General features: G+C 47.0%; 1 protein-coding gene across 1 annotated transcript; it reads left to right on the top strand.

Annotated features, from left to right (window-relative positions):
* Positions 1-736: 736 nt before the first annotated feature.
* Positions 737-7,393, top strand: CBLN4 (cerebellin 4 precursor). Its single transcript, XM_026015130.2, has 3 exons — positions 737-1,259; positions 4,290-4,406; positions 6,064-7,393. The coding sequence occupies exons 1-3, from the start codon at positions 969-971 to the stop codon at positions 6,259-6,261; spliced, it is 606 nt and encodes a 201-aa protein (XP_025870915.1). The 5' UTR covers positions 737-968; the 3' UTR covers positions 6,262-7,393.
* The last annotated feature ends 11,172 nt before the right edge of the window (positions 7,394-18,565 follow it).

Consider the following 18,565-nt stretch of genomic DNA (forward strand, 5'->3'; position numbering starts at 1 on the left):
GCGCACACTCTCCGCGCCGCGCGCTCCCCGGGCCGGGGAGGGGCGCTCGGACCCCGGCAGGCAGCAGCCGCGGGCGCCGCGCTGGCTCCGCTCGCGGGGCTCGCTCGCTCGCCTCCTTCTCCCCCTTTCCCGGGAGCCAGCGGGCTGAGCCCGAGGCCGGGGCGGCCGGACGCCGCGCCCCTATAAATAGCGCGCGTGCGCCCGCCCGGCGCCCTCCCGGCTGCGCGGGGACAAAGTTGTGCGCAGGGACTCGGGGCGCGCGGCGGCGGCGGGAGAGGACCGGGCCGCCCAGCCGCCCTGCGCGCTGGCTCGGATCCCGCGACTGGGGCTCTCCGCGCCCGGGACCCGGCTGGCTGCTGCCTCCCTGCCCACGCCCGGGAGGCGCATCTCTGAAAGCGGGAGTCGCTAGAGCTCAGCGCCGCGTCCTCAGCCCGGAGCCCCCTTCTGCCTCCCGGATCCGTCCCTGCCGCAAGCCCGACGCGACGCGCGCGGGACCGGCCTCCGCACCGCTCGGCACCCGCCCGCCCGCCACTCCGAGGCTTTCCTTTGGAGTCTCCTTTGTTTTCCCTGCTCCGCCGTGCACCTGCGGGCGCTTGGGTTTGGGGGTGAGCATCGGTTCCCACCTGCCTCTTGGAGGTGTGAATGCGAGGGGTTGGGGACTCTTAGATGTCCAGGAGCAGGGGTGGCTGCAGGGGCCCCGGGCACGGCTGATTCTGGGGCGGACGAGGGTGGGGTAGGGGGTTCTGCATGAGCTCCCCAAGTAAAGGACAAAGGTAACGGAGCCAGCGAGGGAGCGCGAGCGGAGACTGACTTCAGACCCCAGCATCGGGGAGGCGCGCGCGCCGCCGCTCCTGCAGCGCCGTCCTTCTGGCCGCGGGCCGCTGCCGAGCGCCGGGCCCCGGGGGTGGGGGGAGGCGGGCGGCCGAGCAGAAGCGCCAGCCCCGCGGCGGCTGCCCACGCGGCTCACCATGGGCTCCGGGGGCCGGGCGCTGTCCGTGGTGCCGGCCGTGCTGCTGGCCCTCACCCTGCCCGCGCTGCCCGTCTGGGCGCAGAACGACACGGAGCCCATCGTGCTGGAGGGCAAGTGTCTGGTGGTGTGCGACTCGAACCCGGCCACGGACTCCAAGGGCTCGTCTTCCTCCCCTCTGGGCATCTCGGTCCGGGCGGCCAACTCCAAGGTCGCCTTCTCGGCGGTGCGGAGCACCAACCACGAGCCGTCCGAGATGAGCAACAAGACGCGCATCATTTACTTCGACCAGGTCAGCCCGTGAGGGATGCAGGGCACCGGGTGTGTGCATGGATGGTGGTGGTGGTGGTGGTGGTGGTGGTGGTGGTGTGTGTGTGTGTGTGCGCGCCCGTAGGGGGATGACCTCCCGGCCGCCCAGACCCAGGCTGCCCGCCCAGGCTAAGTTGCTCAGGCTAAGCGGGGGGGGGATCATTTGCGCACTCGCCTTCCCAAATGCATCTGGGTCAGAAACTTCTGTCCCCCCCCGCCCGCCCCCTTGCATTCCCTCCTGGCCCTCGGAGGAGGCTGCTGGGACGCTGGGAGCACAGAGCCGGCCACAAGAGCTGGGGATGAGTTTCACAGCAACAGGTCCACAGGAGCTGTCGGGAGTCTGGTCCCTGGACCTCGCCGGCCTGTTGGCCAGAGTTGCCCCCCCAACCCCCTCACCCCACCCAAGGCCCCTCTGAAGGTGCCTGCCCGAGGCGCTTCCCACGGTACCCTGGGTCTCGGGATAAATGATCTGTTTCCTCCAGGTGGAGGAGCTTCTCCCCAGACAGAGAGCTTCGGGGGTCCCGGTTCCGTGCAGAGCTGTGGCAGGTGGCTGGCCGCAGAGGGTGGGCAGCGGAGGCTGGGTCAGGTCTCGCCCACCTGTCTGCCGCCAGGATCCCCACACACGGTGCAGCCGAAAGCCTTTCTGTGGTACTTGCACAAAAGTTGTGGAGGGAGAGGACGGGCAGCTGCGAGGAGCTCCCGTTGGGAAGCGCTGGGGAGCCAATGGTTCCCGGGCCCCTGCTCGGGTCCTTACAGAGAATTGCAAATTACCGGGGAAAGACTGATTTTGGGGCTGCGGGTAGGGGGTGGGGAGGACCTGATGCAATCTGTGGCTTCTTTACAGCCACCTGGAGCTCTGGGTGGCTGATGCGAAGCCCCAGGGGTATCCGCTTAGCTTTAGCAAGGAGTCTTCAAACCTGGAAACCCGACTCCCGGGTTGCAGTTTCAGCCCTCACAGCACCCAGAGTCTTTTAAATTCCGAAGTCACTTGTGTAGTTCACCGTTGTATGTGAAGCCACATGTGTAGGAACACAGGTTAAGTGGTACTGCAGCGCGTGGCAGCGAAGGGATGAGGTGACATTTCCATTCCTTACTTAATTGTTCCTAAGTAATGCGCTCCCCGGCTGGCCAGACAGAGAATGCTTCTCTGGGGCTTACTATCTGAAAGCTATAATTTTTAAAGAATGAAGCAGCCCCTTTTGGGGTTTTGGTGCAGTGTTTTCCATCTTGATGGAAATAAAGTCTAGCACCACCCCTGGTTTGTGTTTTAATGCATTAATTAAATGTTGGACCCTTTTGGACATTGCAGTGTACAATGCATTCTTTGCCATGACCTTTCCGTCAATTAGAAGAGGAGAGGATTTGTTCTGCTGTTTGGGGAGCCACGCATCTTAGAGACCAGATGACACATTTAGTTTTATAAATCTCTCTGTGCCTGGATGCTCTAATTACAATGTAGAGTCAACATCCAGCCTTGTGTGTAGTCAACACTAATCAGACATTTCCATTATTGCTAATGAATTGTGCTACTTGTATCTGATTCGGGGAAGTCCCCGCTAAGAACCTGAAATTATTTTAAATGTGCTTGAAAAAGATCTTTGTAACATCTCTGCTGGGGATTATTGCATAGTTAGTGATTGGTTGTTGAAAGATCATTGATCATCAGGTCAGAGAAAGAAATCTGAGGATTATTCGGAAGGAAGTGAAATTTCAGAATAAAATCATACACATACGTCTATTTTAAGTCGAGGGTTGAACCTGATACATCTACTCCGACCCGTTACTATATTCCGGTGCATTGCTCAGAGGTGATAGTATGTTTTTAGGGAATTATGCAAAAGGCTTAGTACTGGCACGAATGTAGCATTTAGAAGAGAGAGTGGCAGATTGCCATTGATACAGTGGAAATGTATCCTTATAGAGACATCCGATTTTTTTTGAATGCCAGTTACAGATTTATTTCTTGGAGAGACATGAAATAAACCCCAGTTATTTTACAACTTCCCACCCCCCAACATTCCCACTCTCCTTCTCCTAGGGAGGGACTTACGTGACATTTGCAAATTGGGTTGAAGAGGTCCCTTATTGAAATTCAGAGTTAATTTCATAACCAGTAGAAACAGGCTGCACATCTTGGAATACAGAATGCATTGTTGCTTTCTTAGGAAACAGCGCCTTCTTCCACTTTTCATTTTTGACCCTTGAAGTTTAAATAAAGAGCAGGTGATTGATAAGAGGATAATGGATAACATTGGCAGGAACACAAGAAGGCAACTGATTCCATAGTCTGTCCTTATTTTGTGCCTCACTTTTTGGCAACCTGCAAAGGCTGAGTCACGGCCAAAATATTATAATTAAGGCCTAGACGGCTGAGGAATGAAAAAAAAAATGGCCATGGATCTTAGGAGAAGCTTGGCGGAGGCTCAGGGGAGGGCCAGGTATTCAGATCACCCTGTGCACTATTCAGTGTCATGGATTATGTCACAGGGTGGAGGGGGTGCCCAGGCCTCTGTGTGATGTGTCCAGGAATGACTGCAGAGAGCCCACGGATGCCGATTGGCTGTCTTGGAAACGTCATCTCTGGACATTGCAAAGGCTCGTAGAGGATGGGAATATAAATACAGGGCAGATGCCTTTTATCTGACTCTCAAGAAAAAGCTAATATTTATAAGCCCTCCCATGTTACCTAGATGTTTCCAGAGCCATCAGGCCTTGCTGGAAATTGAAGCATGAATACAAAGTAGTTACTTTATTTTTTTTTTCCTATACCATTTAAAAGATAGAAAAACCTTCCATTCCACAAATCTAGTTTCCAAGTCACTAAGGAGGAAAAGAGTAGAACTCAATGTTTTACTCTCTATGGTTTCTTAAGCTACTTGTGAAAGAAATAGAGAGAGAGAGAAAGAAAGAGAGAGAAAGAGACAGATGGGAGAGGAGGAAGGAAGGAAACTTCTTTTACTTACAGAAGAGAATATTGTAATAATTTACTGATATTTATTATTTTTATTTGTAGATCCTAGTAAACGTGGGTAATTTTTTCACCCTGGAGTCTGTCTTTGTAGCACCAAGAAAAGGCATTTACAGTTTCAGCTTTCATGTAATTAAAGTCTACCAGAGCCAAACAATCCAGGTATGTGTTTTGACCTGCTTCCTCTCTACCCCCGAACGGCAGTGTTTATTGGCAGTGGGTTATGTATTTAAGTGTTTACCCAAAGATGTGTTTTCATTATAAAAATAAACAGCCATCTTTACAGTTTAGTTTTAAAACACTTAATTTTCAATTTTCTTCTTTATTACATCCATTAAAGGCTATGACAAGAAACATATAGAAAAATAAACAGTTGTATATATTACCTTAATAACAACCATTTAAAAAACACGGCTAAGTAAATACTCAGTGGCACAAATCTCTTCATAAGATCTTGATCTCATTTAATGCACTTGCAAAAATTATTTGAACTTGTAAGGAAGAAACTTATCAGACTAGCAGAACTTTGCATGTACGTGTTCAATAAAACAAATTTGCTATCATTGTTAAAAATTATGAGCATCAGTTAACCGTTAAAAACAAATTTGTGAAAGAAATATACTTTTTTATGAAAGGGTGTTTCTCTGCATGTGCTTTAAATAGTTTATCCTCAGTTACTCTGATGCTGGTGAATTCTTAGAGATTTCAGTCACACTGTTAGCAACGTATTTTGTGTTGTGCTTTCCCAGGTCATAGGCTTGACCTTCCACTCAAAGGCAAGTTCCTATAATATTCAAATATGCTAACACCCATTTACACTGAAGCGTGTCTGTGGAACTCTAGCATTCTTATTATCTTATGCTCAGTGTCCGTGTTGTATATTATGGCCACGTGAATGGGGGATTACATACCATCCTGCCTCTTTTACATCTTCTAGCAAATGGATAAATTGATCATCCTCAGATTTAATTTATGCAGTTTTTTTTTAACATAAAAGGAATGAATATCTAGTAAAGAAATTTATTAGCATGCAAAAGCTGTCTCAGCTTTTCCCAAGCCCCAGTATTGAGAAATTTGTGTAATGTTTAACACAGTATAGTCAACATTGTGGTCAGGAGAAAAGTGGATACATTTTGAGTTTTTGTTAATAATTTTGAATGTATTAGTGATTGGTTCTTTGCTAATTACCCGTCATCAAAGTCTTCACTAGTAGTGGTGATTATTATTTTTAATATACATTAACAGGGAAAACAAAAAAAGAAATCACAACACCCCTCCCCGCCCCCACACACATTCCATAATTTCCAATGATGTTCAGCACTATGCTTGCTGCAGCTGACTAGTAACCTGAAAAAGATATTGGTAGAGTCTTGCTGTATCCAGGTTCATCAGGGCACTGGGCTGCTTTTTACTAATATATGGGGAACCTCGGCTTGCTTCATTACCAAAAGATTGCTATTGAATGTGAGAAGTAAATAAAACAGCAAACTTTATTTATGTGTTGAAAGGAGGCCAATTTTCGCAAGGCTAGGTTGCCCTCCACGGGCATTCTTTTGTAGGCATTTCAGGACATTTCTATGGGAGAAATTAAAAAAGAAAAAAAAACAAACAACGTTATCCTAATAAAAAAAAAAAGAAATCAATCCATTTGGACCTACCAAGTGTAGCCACTGCAGTGGGCAGTGGACCTACTAAGTGCAGCTACCACAATTGGGATGAATTTGCCGAACGTGAGATATCTTACCAGGTCTGTCATCTTGGACATGATCCTTTAGCCCTGGTAGATGTTTTCAGTGATTTTTTTTTTTTTCCCTCATAGGTTAACCTGATGTTAAATGGGAAGCCAGTAATATCTGCCTTTGCCGGGGACAAAGATGTTACTCGTGAAGCTGCCACTAATGGCGTGCTACTCTACCTGGATAAGGAGGATAAAGTTTACCTAAAACTGGAGAAAGGTAACTTGGTTGGAGGCTGGCAATATTCCACGTTCTCTGGCTTTCTGGTGTTTCCTCTATAGGATTCGATTCCTCCGTGATGTTGATCCAGGGGAGGGGTGGCCTACCCCTGAGCTATTGGAAGATCATTTTCTCATCATCGGATTGATGTCTCTTATCGGTTCCTCATGGTGAATATGGATTCTCTTTAAGGATTCTAGCCTGTCCGAACCAATACACAGTCTCACAGATTATTTTTGTGTGTGTGCGCGTTTCAGTATACGTGGACGGGGACTCACGGCAGACATCCCATGTACCTGTGCTCAAGTGTAACAGTTAAAAGCTGTCCGCAAGGTTTATTCTGAATTTAATTTCCTGGAATCACTGAATTCATTGCAGATGTGGAATTTTATTTATTTGTTTTTTAAAAGACTGGCAACCGGGTCTAAGAATTAGAAAACTCTCAAGTTCTGACTTCAATCAACGGTTAGTGCGATACTGCCAAAGAACTGTGTGCTGTGTTGATATATTGATTCTACTCGTTTTTATTCCTTTGGAATAAGTTTGTTTTGTTCTCTTACGGTAACTGGGGATTGTTTTTCAGTGACTGGCTTTGTGTCTTCTCTACAAATAGGGTAATGAATGGCTCACCCGCAAATTTACCCTACGAGATCACCAACATGACTTCCCTTAACAAACAAGAATGCTTCATAGTTGTATTTTAATTATATATGTGAAAGAGTCATATTTTCCAAATTATATTTTCTAATAGGAAGAATAGATCATAAATTGACAAGGAAAGAGTTGCTTACCTGAGTTCTGAGTGCTCAGCCCCCAAACCTCCACCAAACCACCCTCCTTCGTGGGAAATCCTATACTTTCTTGCTCAGCTTGAATTAACATGATTGAGAATGACCACTTTATTAAAAACCTAAGGGATTTTTTTCCCTTAGACATGACCACTTTATTAACAGGAGATGGGATGCCCTTGTTTTTAATTATACCTATTTTTCAAGCCCTCTGTTGTGTTTGAAAGTATCATCTGGTTTTGCCTTAATCCCTTAAAGTGTACATATTTATCTGTTTAGCTAATATTAAATCCAAATATCCCATATCTAAACTTAGTGCAATATCTTATTTTGTCTTTTGTACAGGTCATATGAATTCATAAAATTATTTATGTCTCTGTCATAGAATAAAGGTTAATATATGTTAGCTGAATTCTTTTGTCCTTTCGGTTCGGGAAATATGTATTCTATGCGGTGTATTTCCTCTTTTTTTCACCAAACCTTCCTTCCTTCCCCCTTCTCATTTCTGTTTCCTGGAGTTTAAGAAAAGCTTTCTGAATCTGGGGGGAAAGTCCTCAGAATTGGCGTAGGAAGTTTTCTCTGTGTCTAATATGTTCAAATCCAGGAGTTGTCAGCCTGCCAAAAGAGAACCGATGGACTTTGTAGACTCTTCTTCCAGAAGGGACTTACTCTTGGGTAGTTCAGTTGAAAACATTTGCTAAGATCTCGTGGGGGTGCTAGTGAATGAGTGAGGAGTGTGAAGACCACTATTTGCAATGTGAAGACTTGGGTGGGTGGGTGGGGGGGATGTTCTGTCACCTTCACAACACTAAAAGACAAATAGAAGATCACAGTTTTCTTTTGGGGAGGAACTATTATTATAAATGTCTCATCTGGAGCTTTGGCTCAGTTTTCTGGTCTGTTGTCAGTTTCTGGTCTGTTGCCATTTTTGGGAGCCCCTTCTGTAGCTGGTGGCAGCAAGGAAGGTGTTAGATGACCCTGTAGGAGGAGACATGTAGGCAGGTCTTCCAGCGTGATTGTGATTAATCACCAAGTCAAAATATTCATTCATCACGGGAAGACTCTCCTCCTGCCCTGAGAAGAATTATCTGGAGATGTTGGCATTGGATCCTCAATGTTTTGCTTGGCAAGTTATCCTCCAGCTGTCTTTCAGTCAGAAACTTTCCTCCTTTGTGATTGTGTAATGTGAGGAAACAGTATTGCACAGGGGACTTTCGTCTAAATATGAGTGGCATCCTCTGCAAATATACCTTCCCGCTGGCTCCCTGTATTCAGGGTTTGTGTCTACACCTTGCTGCAGACCAGATTATAAGTGAATAAACATACTATTAGTCATTGTTTTGGCAAAAAAAAATGGCTCAAAGGTATTGGAATCATTACTAGGCACCTATGATGGGACGGAGAAAGTGGGGTGCTTAACCAAACAGACCAGTGTGTAGAAGTGTCTCATATAAACATGCTTGTGGCCATCCTTTGGGGCTTGCCCTTATTTTTCTTAATCTTTCTGAATATAAAAGAATGCTGGCCAAGGGCTCGACTGTCTTTCCTGAGCTCCAGTGTATGTATTTTGGAAGGCAAAATTTATTCAAAACCTCGCAGAAAAATTCAATATGAAAAGGCACTTAAGCTGTGGTTATGAAATGTGGGACCTGCCACAGGGAGGAATGCCAGGGGAGAGGTGAGACATCTCGTTAATGAGGTCAGATGAAAGCCTCAGGTTCTTATCTCGAACTGGGTCTAGGAAGGAAGAGCTACACAGACACAGTGGCTGGAAAGGTAAGGTCGCAGTGAGGGAACAGAAGGGACAGAATGATTTAGTCAGGGGAGTGTGGATTTGGGACAGACCTAGGATGGAACTCTGGAACCTTCACTTATCCTGCATGACCTCGGGCAGGTTTCCTCACCTCTCTGAGCTTTAGTTATTTCATCTGTAAACAACAAATTGTCGTGAGAAGTCAATAAGGCGCGTGACGTGCCCGGTACTCTGTAAGGAAGCTCGGCTAAGGGTTGACTTATTGCCAACACCTGAAGCCCTAACACAGCAAGGAAGCAAGTAGGGCAGAAGGAGGATGTTAAGACTGGCATGACAAAGGGTCAAAAATGGAGTTTGAGTGGGACAGGCTGAAGAGCAGGAGGCTGTGGTATCAGAAGTGCTTCCAGAAATGGAGCCAGATGCTCCCTGTGTATTCTATGACTTGGAAATAGTTTTCAGAAATTGCTCGATCCACAAAAATGCTAATTCCACAGAGTATCTGCATTGGCCCTGTCCACATTCATCAATGCCAGAACCATCCCTTCCTAGATGTTCTCTATCTCCTTTGACTGTTCCTTGATCTATTGATCGGCAAATGCAAGCAATTGTCTGTAGCAAGCATTTTCCCCCTCACAGAATCCCCAGAAAAACAAAACTGAAGGAAATGAAGAGCTTGTGCATAGGATCTCCCAGCTTCCAACTGCTTTTGAGGTGCTTCCCGTGACCCCAGATTCTTTTAGAATATTATCCAATTAAAAATTTTTTTTTAAATTAAGTCTGTTTTTAAAATTAAGTCCCTTTTTTTTTGGTTTCTGGAGATCTATAGCTGTATGTCTTCTTTTGGCCTCTACTTTTTAGCAAATGCCTGCTTTAAATCCTGAAATAAATCTCTTAGGCTAACATTGATGAAATTCTCCTAACGTGCCACACGCTTTATTAAAGTGCCGAGTTTATACAAGTGGTGACATCTGCCCTTTCCAGACCTGCCTAAACATCAGACACGGTTAGAATCTCTGCCAGGAGCCACAGAGCTTTACATGTGTGGTTCCAGTTCACCTTCTGGCTGAGGGTTCTAGGTTTTTATCAGTCCCCCTTTACTATTTAAACCACCTACCCCCAGGACAATGGTAATCCACTGGTTATAGTAAGGTCCCCAGGCTGATTGACCTAATGACCACAGAGAAGCGATGAGCAGAGGAAGGTGACAGCTTATGATAGTGGTTCACGTTCACAGCGGTGGAGCTACAATGGAATTCTTGTTAGGTGGTTCCCTTTGGTAGGGAGAGGGTGGGACTTGAGAAGTTGGTTTCCAAATAGGTTACTCTGTCCCCTCTTTTGCAGACTTGCCTTTAATATGGGTTTCAAATGCTTTATAATAAAAAAATGCAATTATTTTGTGCCCCCTCCACCATCCCCACCCTCCCCCACCCCGCCCTGCTGACCTTTCTACAGAAAACAACACTTTTGTGAATTTGATCCTGAAGTTCTTTTATGTCAGCTCCTCAAACTAATGTGCATAAGAATCTTGACAAAAATGTGGATTCCAATATAGTAGGTCTGGGGTGGGCCCTGAAACTCACCTTTCCAAAATGCTCCCAGAGGATGCCGATGGTCCTGGCCTGGGTACCACACGCTGAATGATGAGACAGTCCGTGCTGTTTGTTAAAGGCCTGTTACTCAAAGTGTGGGCTGACCAGTAGCGCCCGCATCACCTGGGGGCTTGTTAGAAACCTCAGGTAGGGTTTAGTCCCATCCTCGACCTACTGCATGGTTAATCTGCATTTTTAAAAAGGTCTTTTTGCCCTGCCCCATGGATTTTAGGCACAGGAGAGTTTAAGAAGCCCTGTCTTTAAGTAAAACCCAAGACCAACAGCATCAGACTCCCCCGTGCACTGGGCTTCAGGCGGCTGCAATTTAACAAAGTCCCTAGGTGATTCTTTTAAGCTCAATCCATCCAGGTGCAGGGCATTTCTTTGCAGTGACCCACAAGTACAAATGCTCCTGTTAGCCTCCCTATTTATAAGGCAGCTGGCTGAAGGCAATTCGCCCAAAGCTATGGGACTTTTATTTTGTGCCGGAAAAAGGCTCCAAGGAACGCTGTCAGTTTGTGCAGAGGAAGGACTCCAGGAAGACTTTACCTGGAGCAAGAGGTGGGAGACACTTGCATGAAAATGAAGGTAAGTCCCCCACAGAAAGTGGCTGTCTGGTGAAGAGAGAAAACCCTTGGCGACATTCCTCATTTTGCCAGCCTTTGTTCTGAAATAAAGGTGTAGGTACATCGCGTTTTTTTCGTTGTAATTGAGGTGATCCTTCTCCAGGGACTGCAGTGCCTCTGAGCACAGGTGGTGTTTGGCTTCAGAAGATTCTGCCCCATTGAGTAAAGGATGTGTGTGTGTGTGTGTGTGTGTGTGTGTGTGTGTGAGAGAGAGAGAGAGAGAGCATGTGCTCAGAAGAACCAACGACGACAGCAGCTTCTAGTAGGTCATTTGGTACATTTAAGACTCATCCAAGGGCAAAAGTCTTTCTTAACCATTTTTAGGACCAATTGGTGATATGTACAATGAGAAACACATTGTGCGGAGCTAAGAAGCCTTTATTTCCCCTGGTTACCTTGAGAACATAAATGTTGACCCTCTGACTTTCCAGGAAACCCTAGAGGCCTTCGGTCTGGCTGTTCCTGGAGAAGTTGAGGGACTCGCCAAGAACAGTTCTGTGCTCACAGTGTGGGGGTGGAGAGAAGCTGCTGTTGGTTATTATTCATTTATGTCGCCAGTCATGTGTCAGCTTCCATGTCAAGATACAAACCGTAGGAGGAAGCAAATGTAGGGACGTTAATGCAGGCCGAGAGGCTATTTTCACGTTATGATGTGGCTTAAAAGGACCTTTCCACCCAGTGGTTTTCAGAGCGTTCCAGAGGGAAGGGACATGGAAAAGTGGGAGCGGGGCCGGGCCCATTATGAGGAACCCAGGGCTCTGTGCATGCAGCACGGCCGAAGGTCACTAAGCTGGAAGCGAGTTCTGGTGGGTCTGGAGATGGCTGGCCCAGGACAGGGGACAGGACTGTACCCAGTGGTTAGGGCATCAGTGCACGGGAATTTGTGCTGATGCCCTGCACCTGGGACAGGGAACGTGCCGAATGCTCCCTCTCCGGATGCTTAGGTCAGAAAACCTCTCTAGGCCCCGAGAAACACAGCAAGGGCCCTTCTTCACGCGGCCGCCCGAAGCCCACTGTTCCGACCCATGATCCTGCTGGCCCGAGGCCACGGCCAGTCTGCACGAGTCCGCGCTCGGGATGCGCTCAGGGCCTCGATCCCTTCCTGCGTTTACACAAGTGGATCCAACCGCCTTTGCGAGTCGCGTGGGGCTGCTTTCCTTCCAAGTTCCTTAGCTACTTAGAAATAAACAGTCATGAGTGTTCCTTCTAAAATAGCTTGGCTTTTACTTGGAGTGTTAGCATTTTTAACACTGCAGTGGAAAAAACGTCATGCCCTCCTCCCCCCCCCACCCGTGTCAAAAATAGAGCAACTACTAGCATTAGAAGCACCCGATGCACAAGGTTAAACACAAATTCAGCCAAAAAAGTAGGAAAAATGGCAAAATTTCATTGATACGGACACGAAGGAGAGCTGAATGAGAGGGAATAAAACTGATTCTGCTTTGTGTTCAAGTTTTGTTTTCTTCCTCCTTTTCTCTCCGAGCGCTGAGGTCAGGTACCTGGGCAGGTAAAAGGATGCTGGCTCGCCAGCGCGGATTTCTGCGGCTCTTCATTAGGGCGACTCCGTGAACCGGGGCTCGGAGGCTCTGCTAGATTTTGCCCTTCCGTCTCTTGGCTAGCCTGATTGGAAGGAGAAATGCTGCCGAAGGAGTCTGGTAACTTCTCTCCAGGGAGAGGAACGCCCCACATTTCAGTAATTCAAGGAAGCTGTTTCCGAGCTTGGAAGGAAGCCACGTCCAGCTCTCTGCCCGAGGACAGCTGCTCGGAACGGAGGCTTCGAGATTTAAGAGCGGCACCAGAGGCACCTGGGGCTGGTCCCCAGGGAGAGAAGACGTCACCCCTTTTCCCCTCTCACAAAAAGATAAGACAATATTTTATAAGTATCTGTAAAGGGAACGATGGAGCCCAAAAGCCACTTAAAAAAAAAGTCCTATTTTGCAAGATTTTCTTTTCTTTGACTTGGCTTGGTAGTTAAAGATTAAAGGAAAAAAACATCCAGCCCTCCTTTACTGCCAGAGATTGGCGCAATGTCAGGAGTTGAAGTTGGCAAGAATCACAAAGTCATCTGTGACTTTCTGAGCGTTTGAGACCCAGTCCGTTAGGAAGGAAATAAGGCAAGAACCTTCTCTTGGAGTTTGGATGCTCCCATTTTTTTTTCCCTGACTAAACGATTAATTGCACACTTATTGCGACCTACTGTGCGCCCCACGTACTGTGAACTCAGAATCTGCTCTTTGATCTTTCCTACAAGTTCCAGACCTCTTTGCAAATGCTTCTGCACGTTCACGGGTGGAAATTCTGCAATCTGGAGAGCGGAGTGCGATGTTAGTTTCCATAAATGCTAACGATGTGTGTTTTGAAACAACAGCCTGATCTGGGGCCTTTTCACTGCTTTCACCATAATTTCTTTTCAGAGCCATTTAAGCCTTGCTTAAAATGGAGAATGATACAGGGGTGTAGGGGTTGTACACTGCACTATCTCAGGTGTGTGCCACTTCTAGACCTCATAGAACTGCTTTTACATTACTATGGTTTTCAAGCAGTAGGTAGTAGACTGTCCTGTTCTAACAAAATAAGCATGTGGCCACGTCTTCTGACCGATGAAAGTATCTTTAGGGAGAAGGCCCTTTTCTGAATTAGCACGGAAGTACCTCAGAGGCTAGTGGTAGCCTGGAGAGAAGGAAGTGGATTGCTTTCCTTTTTTTTTTTTTTTTTTTGGCTTGCTTTCCTAAATGCTGCCCATTAGACCTTATTTCTGCAGAATGTCGTTGGTTATGAGAAGTCAGGACGTCAGGCCTGTAGACCACTGCGTCTGCGTTGGATGACGCGGTACCCATCCAGGCTTACCTAGTCAGTTAGGAGCTCAGGTCTCTGGTCCGACGCAGTCCAGGGCAAGTCCCTCGTGACACCTAGAGCTGGAAGGTGAAGGGGGGCTCTCTCCACGAGAGCCAGCCTCCCTCTTATGAGCCAATAAACACCGCTTCCTTGAAAGTGTAGCAGGTTAAATATGAACCCATAAATTTAGGTTTGCAAGGGAAACAAAAATCTTCAAAAATCTTCTATAACTCAATTTTATTTCTGCCTTTAAGACCTGCCTCCAGGGATCCCTGGGTGGCGCAGCGGTTTGGCGCCTACCTTTGGCCCAGGGCGCGATCCTGGAGACCCGGGATCGAATCCCACGTCGGGCTCCTGGTGCATGGAGCCTGCTTCTCCCTCTGCCTGTGTCTCTGCCTCTCTCTCTCTCTCTCTCTGTGACTATCATAAATAAGAAAAATTAAAAAAAAAAGACCTGCCCCCAGATTTAGACTAATTGGCCAAAAAGTTTGTTTTTCTTGCATTGACCATGGATTTGGGCAATAGTTTGGAGCCCTATGGATTGTGGGTGGGGAGAGACCTACTTGGTCAGAGGGGCAGGTAGATTATGGACCAATGCCTTTACAGTCAGTTTCCCTCCACCTATTTCTCTTGAGGAGCTGAGTAAACAGTGAGCTACCTGCTTGAACGGTGTAGGAGGGAAAGAGAAGTGTGTTCACCTTGTCCAAATACTCTCCCAGCACTGGCACGTGCCCAGCCCGGGGAGCTAGGTTGGGAGTACGGGTGGTGCACGTCTGTGCACCCATCTCTGACTTCTGACCCCGTTCTGGGCTTTGGGACTCGCCACTGTGCTTCGTTCTTGGAAGCATCGCTTCTTAACTGCTGGAGTCTGAGCTCACAGACCAGAAATGATGAAATGTTAGTCACTGTGGAGAGCTCTCCTCTCACTGTTCCTGCGGTGCAACTAAAAGGCTTTCCCTCGGGGCCCCTGGGTGGCTCCGTGGTTGGGCATCTGCCTTTGGCTCAGGTCATGATCCTGGGGTCCTGGGATGGAGCCCCATGTTGGGCTCCCCACAGGGAGCCTGCATCTCCCTCTCCCTTTTTCCCTCCCCTGCTTGTGTTTTTTTTTTTCTCTCTCTCTCTCTCAAATAAATAAATAAATCTTAAAAAAATAAAAAAGGGCTTTCACTCGTGATTCCAGGGGAACATAACTTCTAGAAGAACCTGGCTCATGCTGGGTTAGAGAGAATCTGCTTCTTTACTTCCCTTGATAAGTGGTTGGTCTTCTGTTTCTTCTGTTGCTGATAAAACTGCCGAGTGCTAGGGATGTTCTCTGTGACCTGCATCCAGCATGTTCACAGGGAATTCTTCTTCCTGTGGCTTTGCAGGTCCTTGGAAAGGGGGGTGCAGTAACCTTGGGCAAGTGACCAGTCCTATCTGCCTTGCTTACGTAAGAGGGTTAGAATGCCTTTCAGTTGTTTTTGAGCTGAACCATAAGACCCCCCTGGAGGGCTTGATGGATAAGCACTGGGTGTTATACTATATGTTGGCAAATGGAACTTCAGTAAAAAAAATAAAAAAATAAAAAAATAAAAAAAATAGATACGGATTCAGAGGAGAAAAAAAAAATCATTAAACACTTTTACACATTAAGCACATTTAATGATTCACTTTAAAAAAATCTTGTAGGGTCTTCCCCCATCCTCTAAAGTTCTGATTCAGTAAGCCTGGGGTGGCGCCCTGGAAATCTGCATTTTTTTTTTTTTTAACCAACACCATAGGGGATTCTGATGCCAGTCGTTTCTGTACTACCTTTTGAGTAGTTAAATGAAAATACATCTTGGGGTTTTACAAACCATGAAGCGCCACGCTAATGTGAAAGTTGTTCTTGATACTGTGATGTGGAACGTCCAACAAATCCTTACTCAGTCTTTTCGATGCAGCCAAGTTTACACCACACGGAGGAGTCTCAGAGTGTGAAGCTGCTTTTGAAATTCCCGACCTAAAGAGTCGGCTCTCAATAGTTTTTATGGCTGTTTATTTTTCCCTCATGTTTTCTGCATGATCCAATTGATGCACATTTGCTTAAAAAGCTGCAGGCGATGCTGCACGTGTGGGATAAAATCAGAAAGCTCATTCTAGGTAGGTCTCTCTGCTGACTCCACGGGCCTCTCCGACTTACTGGGGTCCGTGGGTCGGGGTGGGGTTGGAGCCTACAGATCTGTCCTGGTTTTCAGGTCCTCCAGCTAGATTTCGGAGATGCTCCAGAGTGAATTTCAAACATTGCCATCCTGTGGCCCCAAAGGAGATTTGAACCCATCTTTTTACTTAAAAATCATAAAAAGGTCTCCAAACTATAGGTTGAACTCATCACAAACTTGCCTCGGTGCCGATGGAGTTGTGAAATGTGGGCGACAGAGCGCCGGGGTGGTGCTGCAGCCTGGGGACAGCAGCAAGGTGTCCTTCTCCCCGAGCCCCTGGGGGCGAGCAGGTGCAAGAGAGGGGCGGCTTGTTAGTGGTTCCCCACCTCCAGCCCTGGGAACAGGCTGAAGGGAGGCCCCGAGAGCGCCCCAACCTCTTGGCTTCCTATGCACTGGGAACTCTCGTTGAGTAAGTATGAGCCTTAAATTGCTCGGTCGAGAGCCAGGATGGTCACCCTGGGCTGCCAGTGATGGGTGGTTCAGCAGGTTTCTCCTCATGGTGAGCTCAGTGTTTGGGGGCTCCACCTGGGGGGTTCTGGAGACACCTTGCGGGCACCAGGCAAACCTCTGGATGAGCAGAGTCCTGCTCCCTCCTGAGGGTGACTGTCCTACTCCTGCTGCCTGTGTGCCGCCGTGCGCTGTGCGAGGCCGTGGCTGAGGAATCCAGGGGCTGGGAGAACCCAGACAAGCACTGAGGACAACCAAGCCCAGCAACTCCTGCAGCACTTGCTCGTCACAAAGGGAGCCCCTGCTCATGGCAGGGAATTGCAGGTGATTCTGAGAAACAATATTTCTAGACCCAGTCTTAACCACCCAGGGCTGATGAAGATCAGACCCCAAAACTGGAGCCCTACCATTTCAGCTCTGTAACTTTCTTGTTCTCTTAATATGTCATTAATTTCTTTTTAGTATAATGTTGAGATTCTTTTTTTGTTGTTGTTATATTGAAGCAATAAAGACTTACAAAAGCTGGACATACAGTGCTGAATTCTTTTTTTTTTTTTTTCTCCTGGGTCATTCGAGGGTGTGTCTCCCTCACTTCTAAATACTTCAGTATGTATTTCTTACAAATAAGGAAATTCTTCAACGTGGCTACTATATAACCATAAAAACCAGGGCATTAATATTGATGCGTTACTACCATCCTCAGATTATGTTCAAGTTTCACCAGTTGTCTCAATGATTTCCTTTATAGCAGAAGTTTCCAGGCCAAAACCCTGTATTGCACTCTGCTGCCGTGTCTCTTCAGACGCTGTTACTCCAGGATATCTGGATGTAGCTGACTCTTGTGACCTGCCCACTTTTTTTTTTTTTAATATTCTATTTATTTATTCAAGAGATACAGAGAGAGAGGCAGAGAAGCAGGCTCCCTGCAGGGAGCCCGATGTGGGACTCGATCTGGGACCCCAGGATCATGCCCCAGGCTGAAGGCTGTGCTAAACTGCTGGGCCACCCAGGGATCCACCACTTTTTTTTTTTTTTTTTTTTAAGGTAGGCTCCACACCCCACCCGGGGCTTGAACTCAGGATCCTGAGATCAAGACCTGAGCTGAGCTTATGGATGCTTAACCACCTGAGTTACCAGGTGCCCCTACAACCTGCCCACTTTTGAGGTCAATGGGCCAATGCGTAGTTTTGTTGCATGTCCTACATTTGGAGTTTGTCTGATGCCCCCTCATGACTGGATTCAGGTTACACATCTTCACCAGGGTTATTGCAGAAGTGACACCACCATGCTAGCAGGTAGCACGCAATTTAACTTTGTCTCATTATTGATAAGGTTCCTTCTGATCATCAGATTATGGTGGTATCTACCAGGCTTGTCCATTGTAGTCACTCTTTTCCCCTTTGGAAATAAGAGAGGTTTGTTAGAGAGGAGCTTTGAGACCTTGTAAACATCCCATTTATCACTGAACTCTCAGTCTGTACTTGTATGGTGTCCTGGCTTCCTACTTTATTCATTGAGTTATAATCCATTACTTTCATTATTTGCTTAAATGCTCAAATTGTCCTCAGTTTGGTCAGAGGGAGCTCCTTCAATTTGGTTTCACATTTAAAAAAAAATCCATGTCTATCATTCTTTGAGCACATTTTTGCACAAAAAGATGTTCCAGATTCTTATACTTTCTCTTCCAAAGCAAAGGAAACAGCCCTTCCTCCAAGGCTCTGCCTCCTTTTAGTGGGTATTGGTACTTAGAAGCCAAGATCTGGGAATGAGGTGTGCTCACTGCTGGTGCTTCTGCTCCTACATATTCACAGTGGACATGCTAGGGAATAATTATATAAACCCACACAAACACAAATCTGTCTCTATATTCATCGACCATCCATTCATTTATCTGTCAAAGCTGAGTTTTTCCTGATAATCTCCAATTCTAGTCTAACAGCACATGTTTCATTTTCATTTTGAAATTTGAGGTTCCATAGTTAAACCTCACTTCTCTGAAAGTGAAAAACCAGGCTTAGATGGTTCTTTATGTACTTGCAGATCCATCCCTCGTATGTAACCAATCTCTGTGTTCTACCATTCCCTGTCCTGCATGGATGCTCTCCTTACCTCATTCAGGATCCAACATCTGCCTCACCTCTTCACACC

This window comes from Vulpes vulpes, chromosome 14 (genome assembly GCF_048418805.1).
Source record: "Vulpes vulpes isolate BD-2025 chromosome 14, VulVul3, whole genome shotgun sequence".
Classification (NCBI taxonomy): domain Eukaryota; kingdom Metazoa; phylum Chordata; class Mammalia; order Carnivora; family Canidae; genus Vulpes; species Vulpes vulpes.